Source organism: Nyctereutes procyonoides, unplaced genomic scaffold, assembly GCF_905146905.1.
Source record: "Nyctereutes procyonoides isolate TBG_1078 unplaced genomic scaffold, NYPRO_anot_genome, whole genome shotgun sequence".
NCBI classification, from domain to species: Eukaryota; Metazoa; Chordata; class Mammalia; order Carnivora; family Canidae; genus Nyctereutes; species Nyctereutes procyonoides.
The window spans coordinates 59,237,678-59,263,630 of record NW_026575046.1 but is presented as its reverse complement, the minus strand read 5'-3'; the positions used below and the strand labels follow the sequence as shown (position 1 = coordinate 59,263,630).

The following is a 25,953-nucleotide window of genomic DNA, read 5'->3' as shown; positions in this document are numbered from 1 at the left end:
GGGAGAGAAAATCCAGGGGTTCCCAAACAGCCACCTGCCACTCGGATCTGCAAGCAGATCCTGGGGGCTCATGCTAAGATGCTGATTCCCCAGCCCTCCCAGGGAGGCTGGGACAGAGCCCAGCAGTCAACCCCAAACCTCAGACCGTGGGCAGCGCTTGCCTTGCTGCCTGCAGGGGCCTAGCCAGCCCATGTCAGGGTCTCAGGCCCTTTGCTCCGGGCCTCCCTGCAGAGGTCCCCTCCCTGTGCTTCTGGTCCTAGGGTCACATCCCCTCGCTGGGCCTCCCTGGGTCCTGTCCTACAGAGGGCCAGCCTCAAGCCAACCCGGGGGCCTTGGGCCTAGCCCATCCCCCTCTTCCCTCTCATCCATCGTCCACCCGCCCCAAAGCCCGCAGTCCCCATGGCATCTGTCTCCCCACCATTGACCTCCTCTGACTCCGCGGCTGTGTGTCCCGGGCCCGCCTCCCAGCCACCGCCACGGCTCCCGCCCGGCTCCCCGCCCATCAGCTGAGGGCAGCCGCTGGGCAAAGCTGTCATTTTCCCTGCCAGGAATTATAGGTTTGGGACTGAGGGAGTCTGAACTGCAGGAGGAGGAGCCGGGCCTCTCACCCTGATGCCAACCCCAAGAGACACCTCACGGAAAGCATGGCCTGCTGTGGAGTGCTTCTGGGGCCGGGTGGGGATTTCTGTAACCCAGTGTCACCCCGGCTGTGTGTGTGCGTGTGCACGTGTGCGCGTGTGTGCGTAGCCTCTCAAGAGTCACAGATTCTCTCATATTCATTTAACTTAATCCTCCCAGGTATCACATAGGCAAACCAAACCCATCTTCCAGCTAGAGACACGGCTCAGAAAGGGCGGTGGACTAGCCCGGATCACCCAGGAGACTGCAGCAGATGCAGGACCAGGCTACCCCGGCCCTCCGCTGCCCCACCCCCCAGGTGGCCGCTCCTCCTGGCCCTGCACACCCCACACCCCACACCGCTCATTGGGGGTGGGGCAGAGAAGAGACGGGGCCGTCCCAGACCTCCACTTAGGCCCAAGTGCCAGGCCCGTGATCCAGTGGTGTGTGTCACAGCCACCATGCTGCTGGGGAAGGTGGGACAAACAGAGCCCGTGTCCCTTTCTGCTCGGCCATCCCAGTGCCCCCTGGAGCTGGGTTTAGAGGGGACGGTGTGACTCAGGCCTGGACTATGACAGCCTTGGTTCAGGGTACGCAGACGCTGGAAACCCCTCCGATGGTTCACCCACCAGTGGATGACCCCAACCAGACCCAAACCTGGGTCCCCCATTATCCACTCTGGAGGGAAATGGAGTGAATGTCCATGTGCCAGGAATGGGGCCCAGGGACCCCAAATGGTTTTGAAGATTTGAGGGAACACAGTGGATCGGTTCCCAGCACAGGCCCTAGAATCAGGCTGCCGGTGTCGGGGTCCGAGCCCAAGTCATGCAACCTCTCTGGGGCCTTGCTGGAGATGAGACGAACCTAAAGCTCTTAGCACAGAACGATGAGGTGAACAACGCATGTTCACTGGGCGTCTGCTAGGGTCCCCCTTCTCGGTTCAGCAGGCGCTAACGGGCCCTACTCCTCACCACGTGACTGCCAGGAGTGGGGTGTGAGGGCTGGCATGGTGCAGGGCCCGCAGGGAGAGAGAGCAACCTGGCCCTCCTGGGACAGCTCAGGACTGCACTTCTGATGAGTGGGACTGGGCCACTGGGTCGGCCGCCACTCCCTGGACTGGGTGGCCAGCCCAGCCTGGCCCGTGTCAGGAGCTGGAGCATGAGGGAGCCATGGCTGGGGGAAGGCCTGCCTGTTCTTGGGAATTCACGGCATGTCTGCCTGTCACAAGTACCTCGATAGGGAAGATTTGTGGGTGAGATTTGCAATTCTGTTTTCTCTGAGGGTTATAAATCAGCTGCATGCACACCCGGCTACAGTGTGGGCCTGAGGCACACACACACACACACAGACACACGCGTGCGCACGCACACATGCTCACACACACGTGCAGAAATGCAGTCCAGGTCCTGCCTGCCTTTCCCTAGGCTGGGAGAAGGAGCTCTCGGGGGAGCTGAGCTCTAAGAAGGGAAAATCCCAGGTGCCCAGTTACTGCCTAGCCTTACAGGATCCCAGAATCATCCAGAATCAAGGGCTCGAGCCTGGGAGGCAGGATGTCCCAGTGGCTGGAGAAACAGTGCATCATGTGGGTTACTAGTATGAGCTCAAGAGCCTGCCTGGCTGGGTCCAAACCTTGGCCCTATGCCTCCCTAACCACGTTGCTTATAGAGCTGCATGCCTCAGTTTCCACATCGGCGAAATGGAGCCAATCATAGCATGCGCTTCATAGGATGGCCGTGGCACAAAATAAGTTAATCGGAGTAGAGTGCTTTAATCACAACAGGCACGTCGTATGAGCTCAGGCAGGTGTGGCTATTCGTCACCATCCTCATCGTTAGTTAAGAGCCATAGGTGTCAGGCGAGGGCTTGAACCCTGCCCTCCCTCCTGGTAGCTTTGTGAACGCAGGGACCGTTACTACCGACTCCGCGGAGCTGTTCTGGGCACAAGGGAGATGGAGCTCATGATGGACACCGTATCAGGCCCTCGGGGCGTGGCAGCCGGGGCCGTGTCTACCCCTGGTTCGGGGCCCCCAGGTGGCTCTGCTCCTAGGGCCTGTCTTCCCAGGGAGTGTTTGGAGGCAGAGGGGAGCGGAGGAGTGAGTTCTGGAACCTCTATCTCCCTTCTGCCGGCTAGGGAAGAAGTCTCCAGCCGGAGCCACTCTCCTATCCCCATCCCTGTCCCAAGAACCGGCCCGGAGGCTGGCAGGTGTGGCTCCCAGCTCTGCCACTTACTGACGGGTGGCCTTGGGCAGATCACTTGACCCTTCAGTCCCCTCCAGCGAGGAATAACTGCGCCTGCTTCGCCGGGCAAGTAGAGGGCAAATTAAATGAAATAATGTGCGCGGAGCACTTAGCACAGCGCCCAGCGGCCAGATAAGTACTCTAATGCGATGGCAGGGCCCGTCTGCCTCCTCTCCTTTCCCCCACCTACTCCCACCCCCTCCCACACCTGGCACACCGAGGCAGTCTTCCCCCACCAGGTGTTTAAATGTTCCACTCTGGGGACATGGACCCTAAAATCCATGAGGTACCCGTGAAGCCGCTTTTGAGTGACCCTGGATGGAGGGAGATGAGCTCTCTTCCCGTACAGTTGCCCCGTGCCAGCCACGGACAGAGGCTCGGCCTTGCTGGTCCCTAGGCCGCCCACCCTAGAGCCTTCACCGCTACCTTGGGGTCCTCGGGTGCTGCTGCACGCAGGCTGGTTTCCAGGTGGTTTCTGCCATTTTTACCTGTTCCGTCCTCAAGCCCTAGGAGGCAGTGATCTGAGGATGAGTAGCTGCTTGCACACGTGCAGGGGGAAGCGAAGGGGGCCGCACTGTGCCCAGTATTTGCATCTCTCCCCACTCCCCCCACCCCCCAGCTCACGGCCCAGGCAAGCAGCACGGTGAGGCCTTGGCCGCGGGTAATTGTTGGGAGCATCCCGGGCCAAGCCTTGGTCTCCAGGCAGAACTTTGGAGGCTGGACTTCTCTGTTGCCAGGGAAACCAATGTGTTCCCTGGAAAGGAAACCACAATGCTTTGGCTGTTAAGACACCCCCCTCCCCCCCACCTCCCAAAAACGAGTTCCCTCCAAAACTGATTCCCCCGAAACTGTCTAGTCGGCAGCATCCCGCCTCCTCCCTGAACCTGCTGAAATGATAGAAAATGAAATCTGCCCCTGACCTTGTGCTTTTCACCTCTTTTTTAAACATTCCACTGTAGCACAAGGACATGTTTTGTTTTTTCTTATTTATCTTCCTCCCATGCCAGCTGGGGCTCTGAGTCCTTCTCTTGTTGACTGGAGCCAGAAGGGGAAGGACTTCCACATTTTTTTTTTCATTCAGCTGTCAGCAGAAATAAAACAAGCAGGTTTATATTTGGAAAGCAGAGGGTCTCAGCCACCAGATCGCTATGTCCGGGATAGGTCACAGCCTTCGTGTCCCCTCACGGCTTGAAATTTGATCTGCAGATTTGAAGGGTGGTGGGGAGGATACAGCAGGCCTGGCTTTCTTCACACTGACTTTTAAATGGCATTGGAGGGTCATGGGTGGTTCCTCAGCGGCTGACAACTCAGGGCCCAGGCAGGGATGGCTCTTAGAAAAGAATCCTCTGGGAGGACCTAGAGCGGTCAGATAGAGGCAAGGTCTCGAGTGCCCACATTTCCTTCCCATTCGTCTTACGACCCCGTGCAGGGAGGCGGGGAGCCCTCACCCAGCCACACAGGTGAGGCACCTGAGTCTCAGAATCTTGAGATTCTGAGCAGTGGAGTCAGGACTCCCAGCCAGGCCGCAGTGACCCTGTGCATCATCCTATTAGGAGGCAAAGCCAAGCCAGAGAAGGAGGGAGAGAGAAAGGTGGCCAGCGTTCACTTTCAAGAGCCCCAGATGCTTTGGGGGATACAGTAGAGAGGGGAGAGAATGTGAAGAGACCTTGCTCCAAATCCCAGACACCTCCTTACCCCCTCTTGGGCCTGGGTCTCCCCCTCTGAACAACTGCCTCAGACCTGCCTCCCCCTAAGGCCCCTGCCAGGGCCGCCCCCCTCTCACTGCTCTTAGGGCCACCTTGTTTTGGTGATTGAGCAGTTAATTTTCCACCTAGAAGTGATGCTCTGTTCCGTAAGTAATTTTAAACAAATTCTGTTCCTGTCCTTGCACTTCCGCGGGGTAGGAGAGAAAAACAGGAGCCGGCTGGGTTTTCCAGCGTCCTCAGCGGAGGGGGTTTTGCAGGCAGCTTGCATTCCGGGGCCACGTGCCTTTAGAGCCCTGGACGGTGAGGGCACAGCACTCTGTCCCCGAGAACAGCCTCAAGAGGCTCAAGACCCGGCCCCAGGTCTCAGGTCGAGCAAGTGGGTCCTGAGGAGCCATTTCGATGGGGTGTCAAGTCCTCTTCGGCCCCACACTGGATTTTCATCAGGTCTTTCTTGGTGACTCCTGAAACCCCCTGTCAGATCTTCCTATTAGCATGAGGCTCTAGGAGTGTAGAGTAAACTAATGAATTACAGCATGATTACACAGCACATAATTAACTTTGTAATTAATATGCAACTGCCACTTAAGCTAAAACACTGCTTATAGAGACGTACGGCAATAGTAAATCACAGGTCAGAAATAGCACTTTGGAATTTTCAAAAGAATGAGCGTAAGCAGGGAATCACTTAAGGCAGCAGGGCGAGTTAATTAAAAAGCAGATGAATTGTGAGTGCCCTACTCCATCTCAGTACCCCTCTCCCTTAAGAACGACCCTGATGCCACCCTCCCAGCCTGACTGGCCAGGCCTGGTCAGAAAGGGACTGGCCATGCGGGTGTGTTTCCGAAATGAGACCCGCCTTCCCTGCCCTGTCCTAGCTACCCTCGCGCCTTAGCCCTCTGCTCAGTCCCATGGTCTGGCCCTCGGGGTGTGTGCTGCCAGCAGGTGGGTTGGTGGGGTTGGTGTAGCTCATCAGCCTTCGCCTGGATTCTGGGTTCCTAGAATGCAGGGATGTCATCTCACTTTTTTTTTTTTTTTTAAATCCTTCCTTCCCCCAGCCTCCTGCCAGCACATTAAAGCCAGAAAATGCCTTAGGAGGAGCACCTGGGTGGCTCAGGGGTTGAATGTCTGCATTTGCCTCAGGTCGTGATCCCGGAGTCTTGGGATCGAGTCCCGCATCGGGCTCCCTGCAGTGAGCCTCCCTCTGCCTGTGTCTCTGCCTCTCTCTGCGTGTCTCTCATGAATAAATAAATAAAATCTTTTTTAAAAAAAAGAAAATGCCTTAGGAACCATCTTACCCACCCCCATTTTGCCAAAGCCAGACAGGCCAAGGGCCGAGTGCTGTGGTCACATGGTGGCATGGACCCACGCCTGGTGGGGATCCCTCTCCTGTACTCTGTTTTAGCCCTACCTCCGGCTGGGGAGGCCTTTGAAGTGTGTCAACCCCAGGTCCCCATCCCAGCAACTCCACTGCCCTGCTATGTGACCTTAGGCAAGTTACATAACCTCTCTGGTCCTCAGTTTCCTCATCTGTCAAGTCTGAGCAATGATGCCCAACTCCTTGGGTCAGTGTGAAAATTAAGTGAGGTAACTTGTGAAAGGGCCAGGTGCAGGGTGAGTGCTCACTGCATGCTGATGCCCTCGGCCACCCTCAGGGTTTAGGGGTGCTTGGGGAAGCCTGTGACGTCTCAATCAGCTCCATCCTTCAGGGGCTGAGAAAACAGGCCCAGAGAGGCGGACTGTGTGTCCACGGCCAGGAGCCCCCCGATATTGGACCTCTTGTCCACATTCCCACTCTGGGCTGGGTGCTGCAGGTGCAAGCCAGCGCAGGACAGCATCCTGGGGCATGACCGACGTGAAGGCCTGTTCTGGGCCATCTGCAAAGCCCCCTCTATGGTGCACAGGAAGATGGATGCTGGGCTTCCAAGTCTGACAGATGCGGGTTCAGATCCCCACTCTGCCATTTTGTGATCTTGGGCCAGTTCCTTCATCATTTCCTGTCTTCATGTTCACATCTGTAGATGGCGCTAATCACTCCACCTGGGGTTAGGTCATAAGGATAATCCACCTAGAAGGCCGTGTGTGCTTCCGGACACCCAGTAGATACTTAAGGAGACCCGTTTTGTTCTCAGCATTATTCACAATGAGGAACAGAAGTGCCTGAGTGGGTGCCAGCGGGCTCCCCACCCCCGTGGCCTCAGGGGTTCTCTGAACTCTGGCCTCCTTGGCCACCTTGGCCCGTGCCCTCCCTTGGCAGTTCTTGGCTTGGGTGGGGCCGAGGAGGAGCCAGTCTCTCTGCCTCAGGCAGCTCATGTGACCTTCCAGCTCTGGCCTTTGCCCTGGTCCGGGCAGCTCTCCCGACCTGCGCCAGGCCTGCTGGGGGTGGGCAGGCTGAGCCACCCCCGCCTCAGGCCCCAGGCCGGTTGGGTGTACCATGCTGGCGGTGGCTGCTGGATCCAGAATCAGGGCCCCGGTCCTCAGGGGGGTGGGGTGGGGGTTCCTATCTTCACGCAGGTGCCCTGTGGCTTCTCTTCCCACAGGCACTTCGGTTTCTGACCACCCCCGCCCCCCCGCCGGCCATCTGCCTCTCCAGCCTCTTCCTGCTGTCTGGCCTCTACCCTACAGCCAGGATTTCTCAGAGCCGGTTCCTGGGAAAACTAGTTCTATGGGATTTTAAAATGTGTTTAGTGGGAAAAAAAAAAAAAAAGTGGTTTGCAGTCTAGTAACTTTGGGAAAAACCGAGTTCTTCAAGGTCCTCACATCGAGTGCTTTCACGATCTCCTAGCGAGGGAGGTACACAGCTCTCCTCCAACTAATCAGACCAGAGGACACTTTGTTTAGGGAGGATCTCAAGGGCCCCGTTTCTGAGGAACAGACATCGGGCAGCCTCGTCCCGGGCGTGCAGGGCTCTGCTCTCTGCCCAGAATAGGCAGTGTTTTCCCTCTCGTCCCCCTACCTCGGGCAGGGACACTGCCCACCAGGGTGGACTGCACACAGCCATCCAGGCTCCTGCCTGGGAGGAACAGAGCTCAGCTCACGTGTTGTGAAGCGCCGTCCTGATCCTGCCTTCCATCTGGAACTTTCCGTGACTTGCCTTTGCCCCTGGGACAGATCCCTCCAGCTCCCCAACCTGGCACGGGGATACCTCAGCCCCCCACATCCTTGGAGGCCAGGCCTTGCACCCGAGGGGTGGTTCCCAGGGCTGCCTGTGTGAGAGCAAGCAGAAGGAGCAGCCCCTCACCACCCCCTCGTCCTGAGCACAACCCCTTTTGTTGTTGCAAACGCTGAACTTCTGCCTCAGATGTTGCTGCAACTAGATTTAAAACTAGATATAAAAACTAGATTTTTTTTTTTGAATAAGTCTAAAAAGAAAAAGAAAGGTTGAAGCTCTTTCGTGTCTAGGGCGGTGGCATTTACCACCAGCCACCCACCCGCCCGCCCGGCGAGTCACCAGCTCTTCTCCGGCCCTGGTTTCCTCCTGCCTGTGATGGAGACAGACGATAAGGCCCACCTGGGCCTTGTGCGGAGCCAGTGCTCCGTGAGCTCGGGCTGTGCTGACTGCTGGCTGTTCCCTGACTCGGTGAACACAGCAGCCCCCGAGAACAGACACTGGTAGGACTGCTTCCTTTTTACAGATGGGGAGCCTGAGGCACGGAGAGGGTAGCATTTTGCCGCATGTCACAGAAGCTGGCCAGTGGCAGAGCCACAATTTGAACCCAGGCAGCCTGGTGGCCTTGACGGCTAAGCTCTCCCGCCCTTGTTAAGATGTGGTGACATGGGCCAGGAGGAGGCTGCAACGCCAGTGCTCTCTAAACTGTGGAGCGCTGTGCACAGCGAGAGCGTGCGTGTCAGCGTGTGGCTTCGGAACACCTAGTGTGAATTTTGTCTCTTAGCAGACATCCAGGAAACGTGTTTTCAGATTGCCCTGTGGGATGCCCAGTTTGTGCCTGGAGGGTTCCGGGCCCCCACTTCCCAAGCACAGATCAGATGGCAGGCACCAGACCCAGCCGACTCGCCCCCTGCTCTGCAGGCCTTCTGGGGAGTGGGCACACTTGTGGGGTCGATGTGCCAGCCGCAGGCCAGCTGGGATGCCGAGAATCTCTGCATGGAGCATGGGGACTCCGTGGTGCTTCTGCAGGGACAGCACAGGTGCCAGTGGGGGAGGAGCCCCTGCTCCCCCAGCAGGCCCCCATTTGAGCCATCTCTGGCCACAGCGAGGGCCTGTGTCTGCAGGGGGTGCCTAGACATGGTGAGGGGGAGAGAGAGTCGAGCTCAGGGCAGCTAGGGCTGCTGGGGCCTGGGTGTGAGCTCTGGCCCCACCTCTGACCCAGAGTGGGGTCCTCAGCGCTCTGCTTCAACTCCACTCCTACCTCTACCCCTTCTGTGGGCCTGTTTCTTCATCTGTAAATGTTAGGATAGGCCTTGGGGCCCCCAGGTGGCTCAGCGGTTGAGAGTCTGCCTTTGGCTCAGGTCATAACCCCGGAGTCCTAGGATGGAGTTCCACTTCGGGTTCCCTGCATGGAGCCTGCTTCTCCATCTGCCTGTGTCTCTGCCTTTCTCTCTGTGTCACTCATGATTACATAAATAAAATCCTAAACAAAAACAAAAACTATAGGCCTGAACAGATGCCCAAATCGTTTCTAGATTGAAGGACTATTTGGGTTTTTTAAATCATCTACCAATTTAAGTACAAATAAGTATCTGCTTTCTGATTCCTTTGTCTCCTTCCCTAACTTCTTATTTCTTAAGAAATTAAAATATATATATATCTGACCATCCCTAGCAACTGAGTAAAGGAGAAGGCACACACAGTAAACGTAAAAGCCTGAGCGGTGGAAAAACTGTCCTGGGTCGGCCACACTTCCCTGAGTGACTGGATAGAAAGGCCCCATCCATTCTGAGCCTTCATTTTCTCATCTGCAAAATGGTTCACAAGCTGCTGCGAAGCTGCGGCTAGAGGGTTGCTTATAACATGGTTGGCTCGCCCGAGTGGTCCGTTCGTGGCCTCTGAGCTCCAAAAGAGCCTGGCTGTGACTTCCAGTTTGGGGGAAAGGGAACAGAGTCAGAAGCTGAGCGGTCTGGGGTAGCGACGCCAGGCTAGGCCCTCCTTGGCCGGGCCTGGTCGCTCTCCTTTTAAAGACAGGGCTGCCCAGAAGTTCTCTTCCAACGTGTCAGTGCCGGGTGGTTCAGCAGGCCGGGCAGAGGGGTGTGCAAGGATTGGCTGCCACGCCTGGGTTCGATGGGAAGAGTACTGGTGACTGGCTGTGCCTGCCGTGGGCATGGGGGGTGCAGTCTCATCTTGCCCCCCGGCCCCGCCCCGTGGTCCTTCACGGCTCATCTCGTCTGCCTGGCTCTCCTGGACCATCTCTGGAGCTCCTGCAAAATGGCAGGCCGGTGGTTCTGGAGCCTCGAGGAGCCGGGGTAGAGAGAGGGCGGTGGAGAACGTCTCTGTCTGTGTCTCTTGAGCCAGAACCGTAAGAACATCTGCGTGGTGTTTACAGCCTTCTAGAGGGCTCCGGCTGGCGATCGGGGGGTCCTGGCCCCATCTCCCGCTGCATCCCGCCCCCTGCCCTCCAAGGGCCCTCAGAGGCCTGTCCCCGTGCTTCCGTGTCCCTACCTCATGGCATCTGAGCCTTCAGGGTTGCCAGCAAGAGCCTCAGGACGGAGCCAGGTGAAGGACCCTGCGTGAGCACCACTGTCCTGGGGCAGGATTGTGACCCAGCCTCAGTCGTGACCCCCTGGATCCGCACTGCCGTTGGCCCTCCTCGGGGACCCTCCTCAGGGACCCTCCCCACACGCAGGGCAATCGGGGCCAGGGAAGGAAATGTCTACTAGAGGAAGGCCTGGCACGACCCCATGGAGGGCGTGATACAGTAAAACATCACGGGGATTGTTATCAGAGCAGGGTTCGAGGCTTGGCACGGCTGCCCTCTCAGTAGCACAACCTCGAGCAGGCCCTGGGGCTTCTTGGAGCGCCAGCGTCTTCGTGGTGGCACTGCTCCCCGGAACACCTCAGCAGGTGGGGGATTCTGGGGCACACGAGAATCGAATGACGTCCACGTCCACGTCCATGTCCACATCGGTGCTCACTTAGGTTCTCTTCCCACCCTGAGCAGACAAAGAGCAGAGGCAGCGTGGCCCTGGGGAGGGGGGCGGGTGGCAGAGAAAACCCAGTGACCCTGTCCAGGATTGGATCTGGCCTTCCCTTGCCTTTCGGGGAGAGAAGCTGTCAGAGCAAGTTCAGCCTGAGGTCGTGGGTTTGGAGTGTGGTGGGGGCAGGAGGGTCTGGGCGTCATCACAGCCCCAGGGGGACGGGGCACACCCAGTGCAGCTGGGATTCCCAGCACGCTGTGGGCTGGGACACTGGGCTGGCACTTTTATCAGGGCCGTACTGACACATGTTCTCCCAAGGCTGAGAGCCCTCCCTCTGGATCAGCATTTGGGTTCCAGAACAGGCTGTCAGGCAGCCCTGCAGGGCCAGCCCTCAGGAAGCTCTGTGCTAGAACACCCGGGGGCACATCGTGTCATCCCACCACCCCCCACTGGCTGTGGGTGTTCCTGCTGACGAGGGTGGGTGCTCAGAGGTTGGGTCATGGGGAGAAGCGGGTCCACCCTTCCAGAAGCTTCGAGTGCGGAGCCAGAGCATCTGACTGTGCGACCAGGAGGCTGGAGCCGCGTCGAGTCTTGGCATGGCGGCACTCCCGGGCTTGGGGAGGGAGGAACTGGGTTTGGAAGAGCTGCTGTCCGGATCAGAATTTCCCTTTGCAGAACCCGGTCTCCTAAGTGACTCCCCGTTCTCGGCTCCTCAGCTCCGTGGGGCGGAGAAGGCTGCACCTTCCGGTTTGACAGATGAGAACCCAGGCTCAGGGAGGTACAGTGGCCTCCCACAGCCTCTCAGCCAGGAAGGTCTGACTGTCAGGGCCCACCCCCTATCCGGGGGGCCTCACGCTGGCCCGAGGCAAGGGCCTGCTCCGGCTGCCTGGCCAAGAATGGGAAGCAGCTGGTCCTGCTCAGCTGCCTGGAGCTGCCTCTTCCCTTCCCATCTCCTGTCCCTCTGCCCTCCCCTGGCTTCCCAGAGCTAGGGCGCAGAGTCACTCTCCCCTCACCGTCCTTGCTTCCCCACCACCCTCTTTCTCTGCCACCAAGCAGTGTGCCCCAGTGCAGGCTACAAAGGAGGGGAGGAGCCACCTGCTGTGTGACCACAGGCAGCTCCTGCGCCTCTCTGAGCTTCGGCTCCTCACCTCAGTCACTTTCATCCCACTTATACTATGTTTAAAATGTTTCTTTAATCCCCTAGGTCTGCACTGCTCCCCCAGTTAACCTCATCCTAAATAATGACATCCACAGACTCACCAGTGATCATTGTTCTAGTCCAAGCGCTTTACTGTGATTGCGACATGTAAAAGTTGTGCCCGCAGATGACCTAAAACCCTCCTCGTTCCACCGGGGGTACAGGCATCAATCTCTGGGATGCTTGGATTGGGTTAATGGGAGTCTCCCCAAGGCCAGAGTTCCTCTGATTAGGGCCAAGTCATTAGGTTTTCAGCTCTTGCCACCATGGGTCATGTGTATGTCCGTCCATCCATCTAATGAGCATTGCTGAGCACCTGCTGGGTACCCGGGCCCACGCTAGGGTCTGGGGATCCATAACTGGAAAACAGCCCAGCTGATGGGGGAGACAGATACCAGGACAGACCACTGGTCTAGTACCACCAAGATGGTGCATGACTGGGACACTGGGGGGCCAGTCACTGGAAGTGACTGGTTCTGCTGGGGGAGACCAACAAAGGAGGTGATGGTTGTACCAGGCTAGGGGTTCTGGGCTGAGGGACAGACAGGGAGGTGTGATCTTCAGAGCATGGCCCTGGATGCAGGGAGCAGCCCCAGGTGGAACCCATGAGAGGTGGTGGCTCGGCCAAGGAGGACCTCGGCTGACACTGTCATATACCAGGCTGGCAGGTCACTGCTAAACCCAGGGCCCATGACATCTGCCCTCTCTCTGAGAGCTGGTAAAGGAGCTGGCTGGGATGTGTCGCCTGGGCCCCGGGGCTCTCCCACCGGGCTGCGCAGCGGGTGGGCCCCAAACTTGCTGGCCCTGGCAGTGTCTTGGAATGCAGCCTCTGCTCCGCGGGCTGTAGGTAAGCGCCATCCCCCCTCCCTGCCCCTGCTGCCAGCACTGCTCGCCCCGGGGGATCTGAGCTGCAGATGTGCATGGTGATTGAATCATTTCTGCACACCACTGCTCACACAGCTCCCCTGGGGACCCCGCCACTTGCCTGTGCAAGCTGTCAGATGTGTGTGTTCAAGTGCATCTGGCCAGCCCTGGAGTGTGTGTGTGTGTGTGTGTGTGTGTGTGTGTGTGTGTGTGTGTGTACCTGCACTGGTGTGTGCAAGAAAAGCACATATGTATGTGAACATGCATGCACATCTACAAATGCCTCTCCCCCGGGGTGCCTGTGAGCTGAGTGTACCAGTTAACTTGTTTGCCCTCAAAACAAAACATCCTGATGGTAGTAGAGCTGATGTTGGCCCACCGCCGCAAGGAGCTGCCTCCAGGGCTTCAGCACCCCACATTTCTGTGGGGCCGCTAAGAGCACCCCGCTCCCCGTTTCCAGGGAGGAAACTGCCAAGGGCCATGATGCTTTCAGGGAGCCAGCCAGATGGGTGCTGGGCCCGCTCAGCCCTTGCCTCCCTTTGTGCTGCCCTCTCTCGACCTCTGCCCCCCTGCCCATCCTGCCACACAGGGCGTGGGACCAGGGGGTTCCTGGTATCCTTCCCATTCTTAACATTCTGATTCTGAGCAGCCGTGTGTGCAGAAGAGCAGCTAACTTCTCTCGAAGGTGCCTTCTGTGCTAGGTCCCGCCAGAGCCAACTCGTCCAGCGCTCTGCTGGGGGGGCGGGGGGAGCGTAACGCAGGAGCTTGGCCCTCCCAGACTTACCTGAGTCAGGAGACCACACCGACTCAGGTGTCACTAGCAGAGAACACCGAGGTGGCGTTAGGCCAGGAGGGGGTGGTGGTGCCTGCCACCCTGGGCTCCCCCAGACCAGAGCCTCTGCCCCCCAGAGTTGCCGGGGCTGCCTTGGGACAGACAGGCTTCGTAGTTTGAAGTCAGGCTTTCTGCCCTTGTTGAGATAGTTTTCCATCGAACTGGAGCTCAAATCCTAAGGTCGTTGGCGTTTGAAGGGCTGCCCGAGGCGGCCTTGTTCCACAGGTAGGAGAACTGAGGCCTGATGGGAAAGTCTCCGAGCAGGTGCCCCGGACTCCGCAGGCTGACTGGCTGTCCTCGCCCGGGCACGGGGCTGCTCAGACCAGGAGGGAGGGCCGGGGGCCTGGCTGCCTGAGCCCACCCCCCACCCAGGGCCGGCCGGGCCGCGGGGAAGGGCCCAGGCCGTGGGTGCACCTGGGGCCAGGCCGCCTCCAGCTGGGAGGGCTCGCAGCCACTTGTGAAGGCTTCCCGAAGCCCCAGGGCCCGGAGGGACCCGGCGGCCCAGCCCTGCTCCCGCGGCGGACGGCGACCTCTGCTGGCCGCCGAGCGCGCCTCCTGCCCCTGGAGGGCCTTGCAGCTGGAGGAGTTTGGAGGGGCTGCGTGGCAGGAGGGGACTTGTCCTTGGGCCCAGACACAGCCCTGAGGGGGAGCTTTCTGGAGGCTCTGACGTCCAGTGCAGGAGGAGCGGAAAGAAAATCACACCGATGGTTAGAAAGGCAGGTTTGACTCTCAGCCCAACACCGTCCCGGCTGTGTGACCCTGGGCAGCTGCTTCCCCCTCTCCGAGCCTCGTAAGATTCAGTAAATTAGCAGTGCAGGCAATCAGGCCTGCCGCCTAAACACGGCAGGTACAGGACACATGGAAGATTCCAGACTGCCCCACCAAGAGCTGCCCCTCCCCTCGCCCAGCACCCTTCCAAGCCTTCACCCTTTTTCTCTGGGGGCTGGAGCTGCCAACTCCATCCATTCCTGGTATTAGTAACCAAAATTTTCCACTGATCTCAACGGTTTAAAAGTGTCCCCTCACCTGTGAGTGTCTCCTTAGTCAGCTGCACGTTTTGTTCTTCTATAGGTTAAGACGTATAGGACACGCAGTTGTTCCCGTGACCTGTGATATCTTTCCTGCTAGCTGCCACCCACCTCTGGGTCTTCCCAGTATTCCAGGCCCAGGCTGGGGCGTGGGGAGGGGGAGGCACTCAGCAGAAAGAACCGTCTCCGGGTGCCAAGGGGGCTGCTGGGGTTGATCTAGTTTCCTGATGTCCGCCTCGGGCTTCCCAAAGTGGACCGAGTGCCCCCTAGGTTTCCAGAAACCATCTGTCAGTCACTCAACAAACATTGACTCAAGGCTCCACTAGGTCTCTGACCCTAGATAAAAATGCTGCATCGGTCCTGGGAAAAGTCTACTTAGGGTCTTGTAAGGCCACCTAATCCCCACTTACCATCCTGCTCTACAAATGGGGAATCCAAGGCCTAGAAAGCCAGAGAGGTGGGCTCAAAATGCCTGCATGTGGGGACGCTCAGGGGGGACTCGCTGCACAGGAGGGCCCTAAGGAGAGAGCCCCACCGCGCACGTTTCTAACCCTCCGGTACTTAGCTTCATCAACAGCGCCCCCTGCTGGCCCCTGGGCACCACGGTTTGTCCCTGGCCCCAGGAGCTCTTGAGGAGCCAGGCTGGAGCCAGGCTGGCTGGGACGCTACAAGGAAACTCAGGAGGAGAAACTCAGCCCCTGCCTGGGGGGCCCACAGAGGTCGTGAGGGCAGTGACACTTCTCCCATGACACATACCCTACACACCTGTGGGCAGCAATCTCCAGTGGGGACCCCCGGCCCCTCTCCACCCGCTGCCCCAAAGCTTAGGTCGTAATAGGAAAGCCAAGATTCTAGAGCTGGCTGTGATTAAAGCCCCTGGCCTCAGTGTCCTCATTTGCAAAATGGAGATATAGGAACGATGTCTGGCCTATGGCAGGTGCCTGGACCGACACCCGTCTTACAGGAGGAGCTCAACAAATAGTCCCCGGACTGGGCCATATGGAGTGAATACTAGCTTGGATGAGGAATGCCTTGAACGTACAAGAATGATTTCATTTTAATCTCTGCATGGCTCATAGATGTGGCATAGGATCCAGTATGCTTCAGACATTGCGAGGTATTTGAGTCAGTAGGAAGGATGCACACGTGGGCACGTGGAGACGAGAGGTGTCTGGATGAATGCATAGACAAGTGGATGGATGGACAGATGGACAGACAGGCATCTAGATGAATAAGTGATGGATAGGGAAGTTGGCTCTTGAGGTGTATAAATGTGTGATAGGTGAGGGGTGAATGGAGGGATGTTGGAGGGCAGGAAAAAAATAAATGGGAGGCACTACCCCTACTTTCACCTTTTTGTGGGAGAGCTCCAACGGTGAGTGAACCCAGAAAGCATTTATCAAAAGTACGAATGCCCAAATGACCCAGAAACGCCACTTCGAAGAATACGTTCTCTAGATGGATTCACACATGCGACCGGTGTAAGAGGTGACCCTGCAACACTGTTTGGAGTGTTGCAACACTGCATTTGGAGACGGCCTCGGGCTTCATCACCTGGTGTGGAGCGTGAACCCTCTGAGCAGAAGGGCCTCCTCATCCGGGACCTCGGGCCTTAGAGAAGCACCTGGCAGGGGTGGACATTCAGAATTTAGTTGGATAAATGATTCATCAGTACCTTGGAATACTGTGCAACCATTTAAAAATAAGAAGGCTCTTTATACCTCGATGTGGAATAAACTTTGAGATATGATTAAGAGGGGGAAAAGCAAGGTCCAAGTACTGTGTATGGAAGGCTGTCGTTTTATGTGTTTTTGTAAGGGGTGGCAAGGGATAGTACCCATAGATCTTCACTTCTCTAAGATGAGACAACCCCCCCCCCCCAGGAGACTGGTTAACACTGGTCCTCCCAGGAAGGCCACCTGGGGGCTGGGGACAGGGCCAGCACTTCACTGATTTGTGAACCGTGCAAAAGAGTTGCCTTTTCAAGTACAAATGAACAATACGAAGGGCTTTGAAGGAGCTGTAGTCGGGAGCTTCCTGGAAGTACGGCCAGGACTTTCTTCCCGAGGTCGAGGTCGGGCCTGGGCTTGCTCTGCTGGTCGTTCCTCAGCCAGGGTGCTCAAGCTGGGGGCAGAGAGCTAGGACGCGGAAGCAGACAGGCTCCTACTAGCCGTGGGGCCGTGGTGGATCTCAGATCTCAGACCTGTTTCCTCGTCTGTAAAATGGAGATGATTCTAGTCTTGCAAAATGGGCATGAAGAGTGAAGGAGAGAGTGCAAGGGCCCAGCACACAGAAAATGCCTGGTAAATGGGACCTTGGGTGACACGGCAGGAGGTAAGGGGCCTTCTGGGGGGGGGGTGCTTCTGTCCAGCATTCTGTGTCTGTAGCCTGACATGCCCACTGGGTTGCGAGAGAGCAGACCCAGAGGCCCTGGGCAGACTTTGGCTTTGGCCCAAGGACCTGGACCACAGAGCAGTGGGTAGACTCTCTCCTCTCTCTCTCCCAACTTCCTCTCGCTCTTTTTTTTCTCTCTCTCTCTCCTCCTCTGCCTTTGCCATTGTGGCCTCTCCAGAGAGGCCTGGGGACTCTGGGGGCTTTCTGGCGCTGCGGGGGCTTCCTCCACTTAGTTTCACCACCCGGAAGGAAGTCACACTCATGTTAAAGCTCCTGAGGCCCACAGCTGTTCAGGAAGTGCGCCGGGGGGCCAGGACATGCATGTACCCTGCCCACTGAGCCACGAGCTGGCAGTCAGAGCCCTAGTTCCTGGTTTGGGCTCCGATGCTGGCTCCCTGCGCCATCCCGGGTAACTGCTTTCCCCCCTCTGAGCCTCAGTTTTCCTGTCTTGGAAAGGGGGTGATGCTAATTCCTGCCCTCCTTCTTTCCCAGGAAGGGAAAGGGAAGAATGGGATCGTGGTGGTACCGTGCAGAACTCTAAAGCATAGGGGTTTGGGGTGGGGGGATTATGGTACCCACAACAGGGTTCATGCACCGAAACCACGTGTGCAGTGAGGGCCACATGGGAAGACCCCTACACACGTGCACGCACGCACACTCACACAGAGCCATGGCAGGTGGGCTAAGCCCTGAACCAAGAATCTGAAGATGGGGTTGCCATCCCCACCACCACCCCCTGACACACACACACACACACACACAGAAATGGGTGTGCCTGAGTGTGCCGTTCCGTGTCCTATGGTGGCCATGTGTACCCAGTGCTGACGTGAGTCACCCACAGAGAACACCCACCCGTGCCCACAGCCCAGATGGGCTTCCCCGTGGGCCAGGCAGCTGTGGCCAGAGTTCCTCCCTCCAGCCAGGGCTGGCTGGGACAGAGGCCACCACAGCTCACGAGGGGCCCTGGAACCTGCTGGGAGCCACCAGGGCCAGCATGTCCGTGTTGGGGCCGGAGGGTGGCTGTGAGGCTGTCGGCCCAGTGCAACTCCAGTGACGCCCGCTCTCCTCTGTCTTCACAGGCTGGACAACGTTCATGGCTCTCGGGTAGAACCCAGTGAAACGGCCAGAATGAATTCTATGGACAGGCACATCCAACAGACCAATGACCGCCTACAGTGCATCAAGCAGGTGGGTGTGTGGCCAGCGCTGTGGAGCTGGGCCTCTTGGGCGCTGGGTGGAGGTGATGACAAGCCAGGGCTGACCGCCCGGGTCTCCCTGACCACCGCGTGAGAACGTTGCTGGCATAGACTGGCCTGACTCTGACATCACACACCAGGGTTCCTGTGCCAGCTCCACCCTGTCCCTCCCCTTCCCTTTGGGGCCAGCGTCATGCCCTCTCTGGGCTCCGCTGTGCCATCTGGGCTGTTGTGAAGATGTAGTGAAGTGCTCAGGCTCCTTCCCAGACCTAAGCCCCCTGCCCCTGTGCTCCAGGGTTTCTCTATAAAGAAACAGAAGAAAGTTCTGGGAAATAGATCATCTTACGGGGAAGGAAACTGAGGCACGGGGAAGGGAAGGGAGTCAGCTGAAGTCACGGCCCAGCCTCACTTGTGCTGGGAGGGCTCTCCTCCCCGAGGACGGCCGCTCCCGCCGATGCTCACACCACGCTCAAGAGGCGATGTGCCTACCAGCATCCTGTCTGGGGGGCAGGGGCGTCCAGGTGGGCTCGGAGCCCCCCCCCCCAGCTTTAAGGATCCTGGTGGAGCCCGGGCTGGCGGGCGCCCCCCAGTGTTGACCAGGGGTGGCGCACTGTCCCCTGGGCGCAGGCTTCTTGCAGCTTTGCAGTGTCTGCAGACTTCCTGAGTGTTATTTTTCTCCGGGAAGGAGCAATATGGTAGGAGGGGCACAGACTTTGACGTCAGAGAGACCTGGGCACACACCCTCACTCCCCCATGTGCCCACAGTGTGGTCTTAGGCCTGTCCCTTTGTGTCTCTGAGCCTGTTTCCCCAGCTGTCACATGGGTCCGGGCTGTCCCAGGGCAGCAGGGGCTGTTGTCCTCCATGTCTCAGCAGCAGACAGGCAAGCACCAGGGTGAGGGCCCTGGCTTAGGTGGCTTAGTGGGACGTTCTGGTCCCTGGCCCCTGCTGCCTGCCCTCCCTGAGCCCACCCTGAGGCCCGGCAGAGCTGAGGCCCGTCCTCGGGAACGAGGGCGCATGTCCTCTCATAAGCATCAAGCAGAGCTCCCTCGGAAGCCCGGGCAGGGTCTGAGAGGAAATTGGAGACTTGTTACAGATTGAACTCAGCCCCAACAGCTCCCCCAAACGCCAATTACGCCTCTGCTCACGGTCACGGAATAGAAGCCAGACGGTGGCTCCCTCCAGCCCCGTGCTCGCCGCCGCCACCTCCTCCTCCTCCTCCTCCTCCTCCAGGCTCTGCAGGGCTTCTCCTGGCCCCGAGGGATCCGCTCCCAGTGGCCCCCATCCCCCCCACCACGGTACAGGTGCGTGAGCCCCTCCTGACACCAGGCATGCGGCTCCCTCTGAGGTCTGCTCATGACCTGACCTTTCTCCCAGGCCTGCCTCTGCACCCCTAGACATCAGGGCGCCCTCTGCGCCCTCGAAGCATGGCCACAGAGCTCAGATTTACCAGTCAGCCAGTCTTGCTAGCTCCCATCAGTCCTCTGATGACGTTGCCCCTTCACCCCACTCGGTCTATAGAATGGCATCAGAGTAGACTCCCGGCCTGCGTGGGCCAGGGCAGCTGGAAGCCCAGGGATCTCAGCCGCCTCCCCGGGCCTGCCCGTAACACACGCACGTGAGCATGTGTGAACACACGGATGTGCGCTGGAGCCTGACCCCGGTGCACTTGCAAGGGTCCCCCCCCCCCCACCGAGCCATCCAGAGCTCCCTACACCCCCCACATCCCCCTCCACACCTCCGGTCAGACACAGCCCAGCACTTAACGTCTGTCTGCTCCACCGCTGCCCCAGAGGGCGCCGCGTCTGGCTGAAGACTGTTGATTCTCAGACGTCCTCTATCCTAATCAGAAGAGAAAGGCGAGCAGGTCTGCGTGCTCTGAGGATGACAGATGTGCTGGCTGTGCCTAGCTCTGGCTGGTGGCTCTGTGGCTCGCGGGGGGAGCTGTGCAGCCTCAGACTCCCAGGCCTGCCTCACTTCCATGGCACAGGTTCCCCCACCCCACCCCACCTCACCCCACCCTGGTTCTAGCCATTGCTGACACTTGCCTTCCCCCAAGCACCCTGCTGCCTCTCCTCCCTCCAGGCCTCGGGCTCCACTGCCTTTCCCCGCTCTCCACCCCGGGTACTGGAAGAACCAATGCCCTCTCTACAATGCACCCCACTCAGCGGTCACAGACACGTCTGGGCTGCATGTGCAAAGCCACACACATGGGCTAATTCCTGCACAGCGACCTCCCCCAGCCCCACGGGCCCTTCTGAGCACCTGCACCCCCCCATCTCTGAGCCCCACTGCTTCCTGGGCACCCAGCTGCCTCACCCACCTGCTCTTTCGCCTTTGAGACACAGGCCCTGTGGGGCACATATCAGGCCTCCCACCAGGTTGAGTTCCATGGGGGCAGAGGATGTGCTGTATTCATCTCAAAGTCAGCAGAGCCTAACACAGCACCCAGGCCAGGGCCCACATGAGTTGAGGGGGAGCAGGGATGAACTGATCGATGGATAGCTAAGGGAATGAGTGAAAGGGTGGATGGATAGACACAGGGATGGGCAGTCAGGCAGGTAGATACAGATGATGGATGGATACATGGATGGATGAATGGATGGACAGGAGGTTGGATAACTTCTGGATGGATAGATAGGTAGGTAGGTAGATGAATGGATGGATGGGAAATGAATAAAGTAGCGAATGGTCGAATGGGTAGATGGGCAAGAGGATGGATGGATGGACTGATTCATTTTTGGATGGATGGACAGGTTGTTTGATTCACAGATGAACTAATCAGAAGATGCATTCATCACTTGGTCTGGGTAGCCAATCCAACAGGTCTGGGCTCTGGTGTCCCCTAATCCCCCCCGCAACAGACTCAGGGGCCAGTGGATATAGCCCAGATCTTCTTAGGAATTGTGGAGATAGGCAGACTGGCTAGTGGGAGGTGAGGCATTAGTACCCAGTCATGGCCACACCCAGGGAGGCTTCTACCTATGATTTAAACCTGTGCTCCTGTCCCCAGACCATCGAAGGCTGGCCAAGCTCCCCGCACCCAGCCCTGGCCACTCCACATGCCAGTAGGGACCTGTTCTGAAGCGGCCAGGTTGCCGGCCTCCACCACAGGGGGACCGTCCTTTGGCCAGTTAACTGCTCACCAACCGTTTCTGCGTGGGCCTGGCCTTGTGCCAGCCTTACGAGTTCCAGAGGTGAACGGGGCACTATTTCTTCTCTCAAGAGACTCATGGGAAGAAGGAACTGTGCAGAGGTCAGAGCAGTAGCAGTCTGGACCTGGCACCTACTCCATAATGGGGATGTCAACATTTAAATTGCTCCTACACCGTGGAGCAGCCCTGCGGGCTGTCACTGCCGCATCTTACCGATGAGGGGTCCCCAGGAACCCGCCCAGGCCCGTGTGGCTCAGTGGCTGAGATAGAGTCGGATCCAGGTCACATATTGCTGCGCAGTCCAGTGACCTCATGGTCAAAAGAGAAACAGAAGCACAGAGAGGGGAGGGGCTGGGCCAAGGCCACAGAGCCACTGAGCGGGATGCCTGTGTTCTTTCTGCCAATGAGTCGCGCCCACTGGTGGCCACCCAGAGCCCAAGCCGAAGGCTGCCTGGGCTGGCTGGCCTTGCAAGGGTGGAGAGGCATGGAGGTGGGCTGGGCGTGCTACGGAAGGCTGCATGCTCACGGGCCAGAACAAAACCGGGCCCCCGAGACCGGCCTCAGAAGCCACTTGTGAGCCTAGAGCCCCAAGCGGGGTGCCGAGGGTGAGGGTGCTATGGGCAGGCAGCATGTGGTGGCTGCTGACCCTGCTAATTGGGTGTGACATCACGTAAATAAACGGAATAACTCAGTTAGCCCAGAGAGGCTGCTGGGCAGGGAATTAGCCAATTTGCATGGCTTTGCACATGGAGCCCGACGGCCACCTGCAGCCTCAGAAGGGGCACAGGTTAGGGAGCGAGCACAGGAGGCTGGGGCGAGGACCCCCGCTGCCCTCACAGGGGCCCCTTCCTCCGTGTCTCCACATCAAGTGCGGGAGCTCTGCCTCTGCAGAAGGAGCGAGTGTGAGCCAGGGCCGAGGGCAGCCGAGCGCAGCTGTGCTTCCAGGGGAGCCTCCGGGAGCCCGAGTCAGGGCCAAGGGCAGCCCCACTTGGGAGCACCCCACGCACCAGGCGCCCACCGGGGCCGCATGAGCCTCACCTCTAACCCTCCCCAGCCCCGTGACCTCGCCCTCTTCTCCCCTCTGTGGCTCCCTTCCCCAGGGGCACCCTGTTCTAATTCACTTCACTGCCTTTCATCCATTTTTAAATCTTTCCTGCGTAAACCACGTTGTAAGGATTGTCACGAAACCCTACACGGAAGAAATAAAAATCCCCACCCGCAAGCTGTGATCTGTCATCCCCCTTTTACAGATGGGACGACTGAGGTTCGGGAAGGCGAGGGACTGCCGTGGGTCCGCAGCTAGCAGGGGGTGAAGGCAGAGGGAGCCCCCAGGGCCCTGGCCCCCCGGAGCTCCCACCGCACATTCCGTTCCTTCCCAGTGCTGAGACCTGGCAGCTGCTAAGTCCCCTCCCGGCCTTGGCTCCAAGGCAGAGCGAGCCGTGGGCTGGGATAAAGTGGCCGCCCAGGGGAAGTGCCTGTGTGTCCTGGCACCAAGGCAACAGGGCCTTAGACAGTCCCACCGTCCCCCTTGCAGTTGGCTTATGCTCCGACCCTTGCAGACACACCCTAGGGGCCCCGCTGGAGGACCCACAGGCGGTGACGCCCATTGCTGGAATCCCAGCTCTGCCCCTCACCTGCTGTGTGACCCTGTGCCAGTTGCTCGTCTTCTGGGCTAGGGCTCGACTCAGCGGGGCCTGGGAAGACCTGGGCAGGTGTCAGAGAATGAAGCCACCCCGCCCACCCTGGCAGCCCTGTGGCCTGGGTCTGAAGCAGGATCTAGAGGCCTTGGCACCAAGATTCAGTCTCTGTCGACTCAGGTGCCCTGACATCTGGGGGGGCGGGGGGGGGCTTGAGCTCAGGCGTGGACCCCTCCCAACACTGCCAGCAGCCCCTGAGCCTGGCCAGACTGGGCCTGGGAAATGCGGTTTTGGGGAGCTAAGCCACGTACACCAGACCCTGGTGTGAGAATCTCGGGGATGCAGCGTGCTTGTAGTTTAACTCCCCGGCTGGGTTTGGGCCCAGAGACCTCTGTCTGACCCACCTGACCCCCGCCCTATTTGACCATGGCAAAGCTTCCCCTGAAGCCAGAGCTGGTGGACGTCCAGACCTGGGCGGGGGCAGTGGCGGTGGCGGTGGCGGTGGCGGCGGTGGTGGTGGTGGTGGTGGTTAGCGGGAGAGGGCCTCATCAAGAAGGAATTTCCAGGGCTAGCCTGCCCTGGCTCGGGGAGAGCCAGCCCCCAAGTATGGGGGCCACCAGCCACCCTCCTGAGCCCTATAGAGGTCACCTGCCCCCTCTGCCAGCATCCAGATCACTACTATAATTGCCTTTCTCTATACCTTGATTTTCCTGTCTTTGCAGTGGGGCTACTAATCCCCATCCTGCAGGAATCGAGTGGGATGGATGCACAGAGAAAATGAATGACAGGTTGTTTGAGAAGGTTCCTTCATCCCGGCCCACCCCTTTCTTTGAGTGTCATCCCCAGGGAGGCCTGGGGTCCTTGCGGCCCCACACCCCCATATCACCCTGCCAGCCTCATTGCTGGAGCTTCATGCTGCCTTCTTCCCTCTCCTGCAGCACTTACAGAACCCTGCCAACTTCCACAATGCCGCCACGGAGCTGCTGGACTGGTGTGGAGACCCGCGAGCCTTCCAGCGGCCCTTCGAGCAGAGCCTGATGGGCTGTTTGACGGTGAGTCTGCACCGCTCCTCACTACCCGCAACCTGCACTTGCGTCCAGGGAGGATACCCCGGGTGGAGGTGGGGGTCGTGCACTTGTCCAGGTGTCGGAGAGGCCACAGACAACAGAGGATGAGAGATAGAAAGACACCAGTGCTGGAGGGGACAGCCCTTCTGTGTGCACCCCCCTCCAACATATACCTGCAGGGAAACTAGTCTGATGGGGAGACACCGTCCTCAGGATGATGTGGGCTCCCCACACTTGATGGGAAGGCACGGGGCCACCGGGGGGCAGTTCCAAGTCTGAGGAGACAAATGTTCCACCATAAACAAAGCAGAGTCCTGGAGGGTTTCTAGCCATCCTTTTATGCACTCATTCATTCATGTGGTTGGGCAAACGTCAGTGGAGCTCTTTCTATAGTTTTCTGTCCTTCTAACCATTTACAGAAGCCTTAATTGAGTTTCTATTATATCCATCCATCTATCCAAATAAACACTGATTGACCCCTCATTTATCACATATGATCCCCTCTGCTAAGTCCTGGGAAACCACAGAAGACTTTGCCAAGCCGGAGTCCCTCTGTAGTGGGGGACCCCGATGCGGAAAGAGAGGAGGCCGAGAGCACTGTGGGCGAGGGGAAGCAGCACCAAGAAAGAGAAGCGCTGGCTGCTGGGAGGGGGGGCGGCTGGTGACAAACCCAGGGGAGGCGCCCCAGACACCTCCGCGGGAGTTCCCGAGCCGCTGAGCAGAGTGAGCAAGTTCTAGGCACTTGGAACAGCAGATGCAAAGGCCCAGACGGACAGCAGAACCCAGAGAGCTGACGATCACTCAGCTCGGTTACGAGCCTAGAACACAGGCTGGGCAGAGGCCAGGCCCGGAGCTCATGGCATGATGGGCCAAGCTCGGAGCTTGCCACCTGACAGCCTCGTGGAAGGAGCTCGCTGCCGGTGAATGACCCCGGCCATGTGACCTGCCTCCATAAGCATGAGGGAGCCTTGGTGGCCAGCGAGGGCGTCAGAAGGCCCCGAGTCAGCTCTGAGGAGAACACAGGTACCCAGGCTGGGGAGGAGGGCGCCCAGGTCGATGCCCGGCCAGGAAGGAATGATAGGTAAAGAGCGGGGGTACCGTGTTCTCTGAAAAGCTCCGGATAGGAGGGAGGCGAAAGGCCTGGAACAGGAGTGACATTGTCATGGGCCATCATCACAAAGCGCCCCTCTGTGCCTGCCACTGCGCCTGGCCCACTACACACTCCTTCTCACCCAAGTCCTCACGCTGCATGAGGCAGGCCCTGCCATCACCCCCATTTTATAGAGGAGGAAGCGGAGGCTTGCTGGGATGGCTTCCCAAGGTCGCACAGCCCGTCAAAAGTGGCCCGTGACCTCTTGGCCTCTAGAGGAAACGCTCCTGGCCAGTCAGGACGTCAGCCAGGGATGCCGCTGAGACCCTCAGGGCTCCTCTGTTTGTCCGAGGCCGATGCCATCTGCTGCTTTGGAACCACCAGGCCAAAGCAGGCGGCTGCCTACACTGCCCCACCCTCCCCATCCTCCAGCCCACTGGGCGCCCCTCCCTCTTCCAGCTCCCTTAATCCTCTTTGCAGGAACCCTGGTTCAGGCTAAGCCCCATAGGCAAGGACAGATGTTACCAGCCTCCCCCCCCCGCCATTTCCACCCCAGCTGCTGACAGCCATAAGTGACGTAGGAGGTGGGGGCCGCACACAGGGTGTGGCCACACTGGCTGCCACCACCCCCAGCACCCCGCCCCGAGCCTGCCCCTGCCTGGGATATAGGGATTCAGAGCTGAGTCACGCTATGGCCCTGGGCAGGCAGGGTGGGCACGGGGCACCAGATGACCGGTAAGCAGGCCTGCCCCAGCCCTCTCATTCATTTACTCAGTTGACAGACGTTCACCGAGGCACTGTGCTCACGGGTGACCATGCAGACCCTCCCATGTAAGCACAGC

At 58.7% G+C, this 25,953-nt stretch overlaps 1 protein-coding gene across 3 annotated transcripts in view; it reads left to right on the top strand.

Annotated features, from left to right (window-relative positions):
* The window catches only part of ZMIZ1 (zinc finger MIZ-type containing 1), a 230,008-nt gene that overhangs the window by 104,594 nt on the left and 99,461 nt on the right, over window positions 1-25,953 (top strand). For all 3 annotated transcript variants that reach the window (XM_055325669.1, XM_055325671.1, XM_055325668.1), the window contains exons 5-6: window positions 18,048-18,156; window positions 23,893-24,006. In XM_055325669.1, the coding sequence (XP_055181644.1) occupies window positions 18,097-18,156; window positions 23,893-24,006 (174 nt within the window). In that variant the 5' untranslated portion in view covers window positions 18,048-18,096. The remainder of the gene's footprint in view (window positions 1-18,047; window positions 18,157-23,892; window positions 24,007-25,953) is intronic.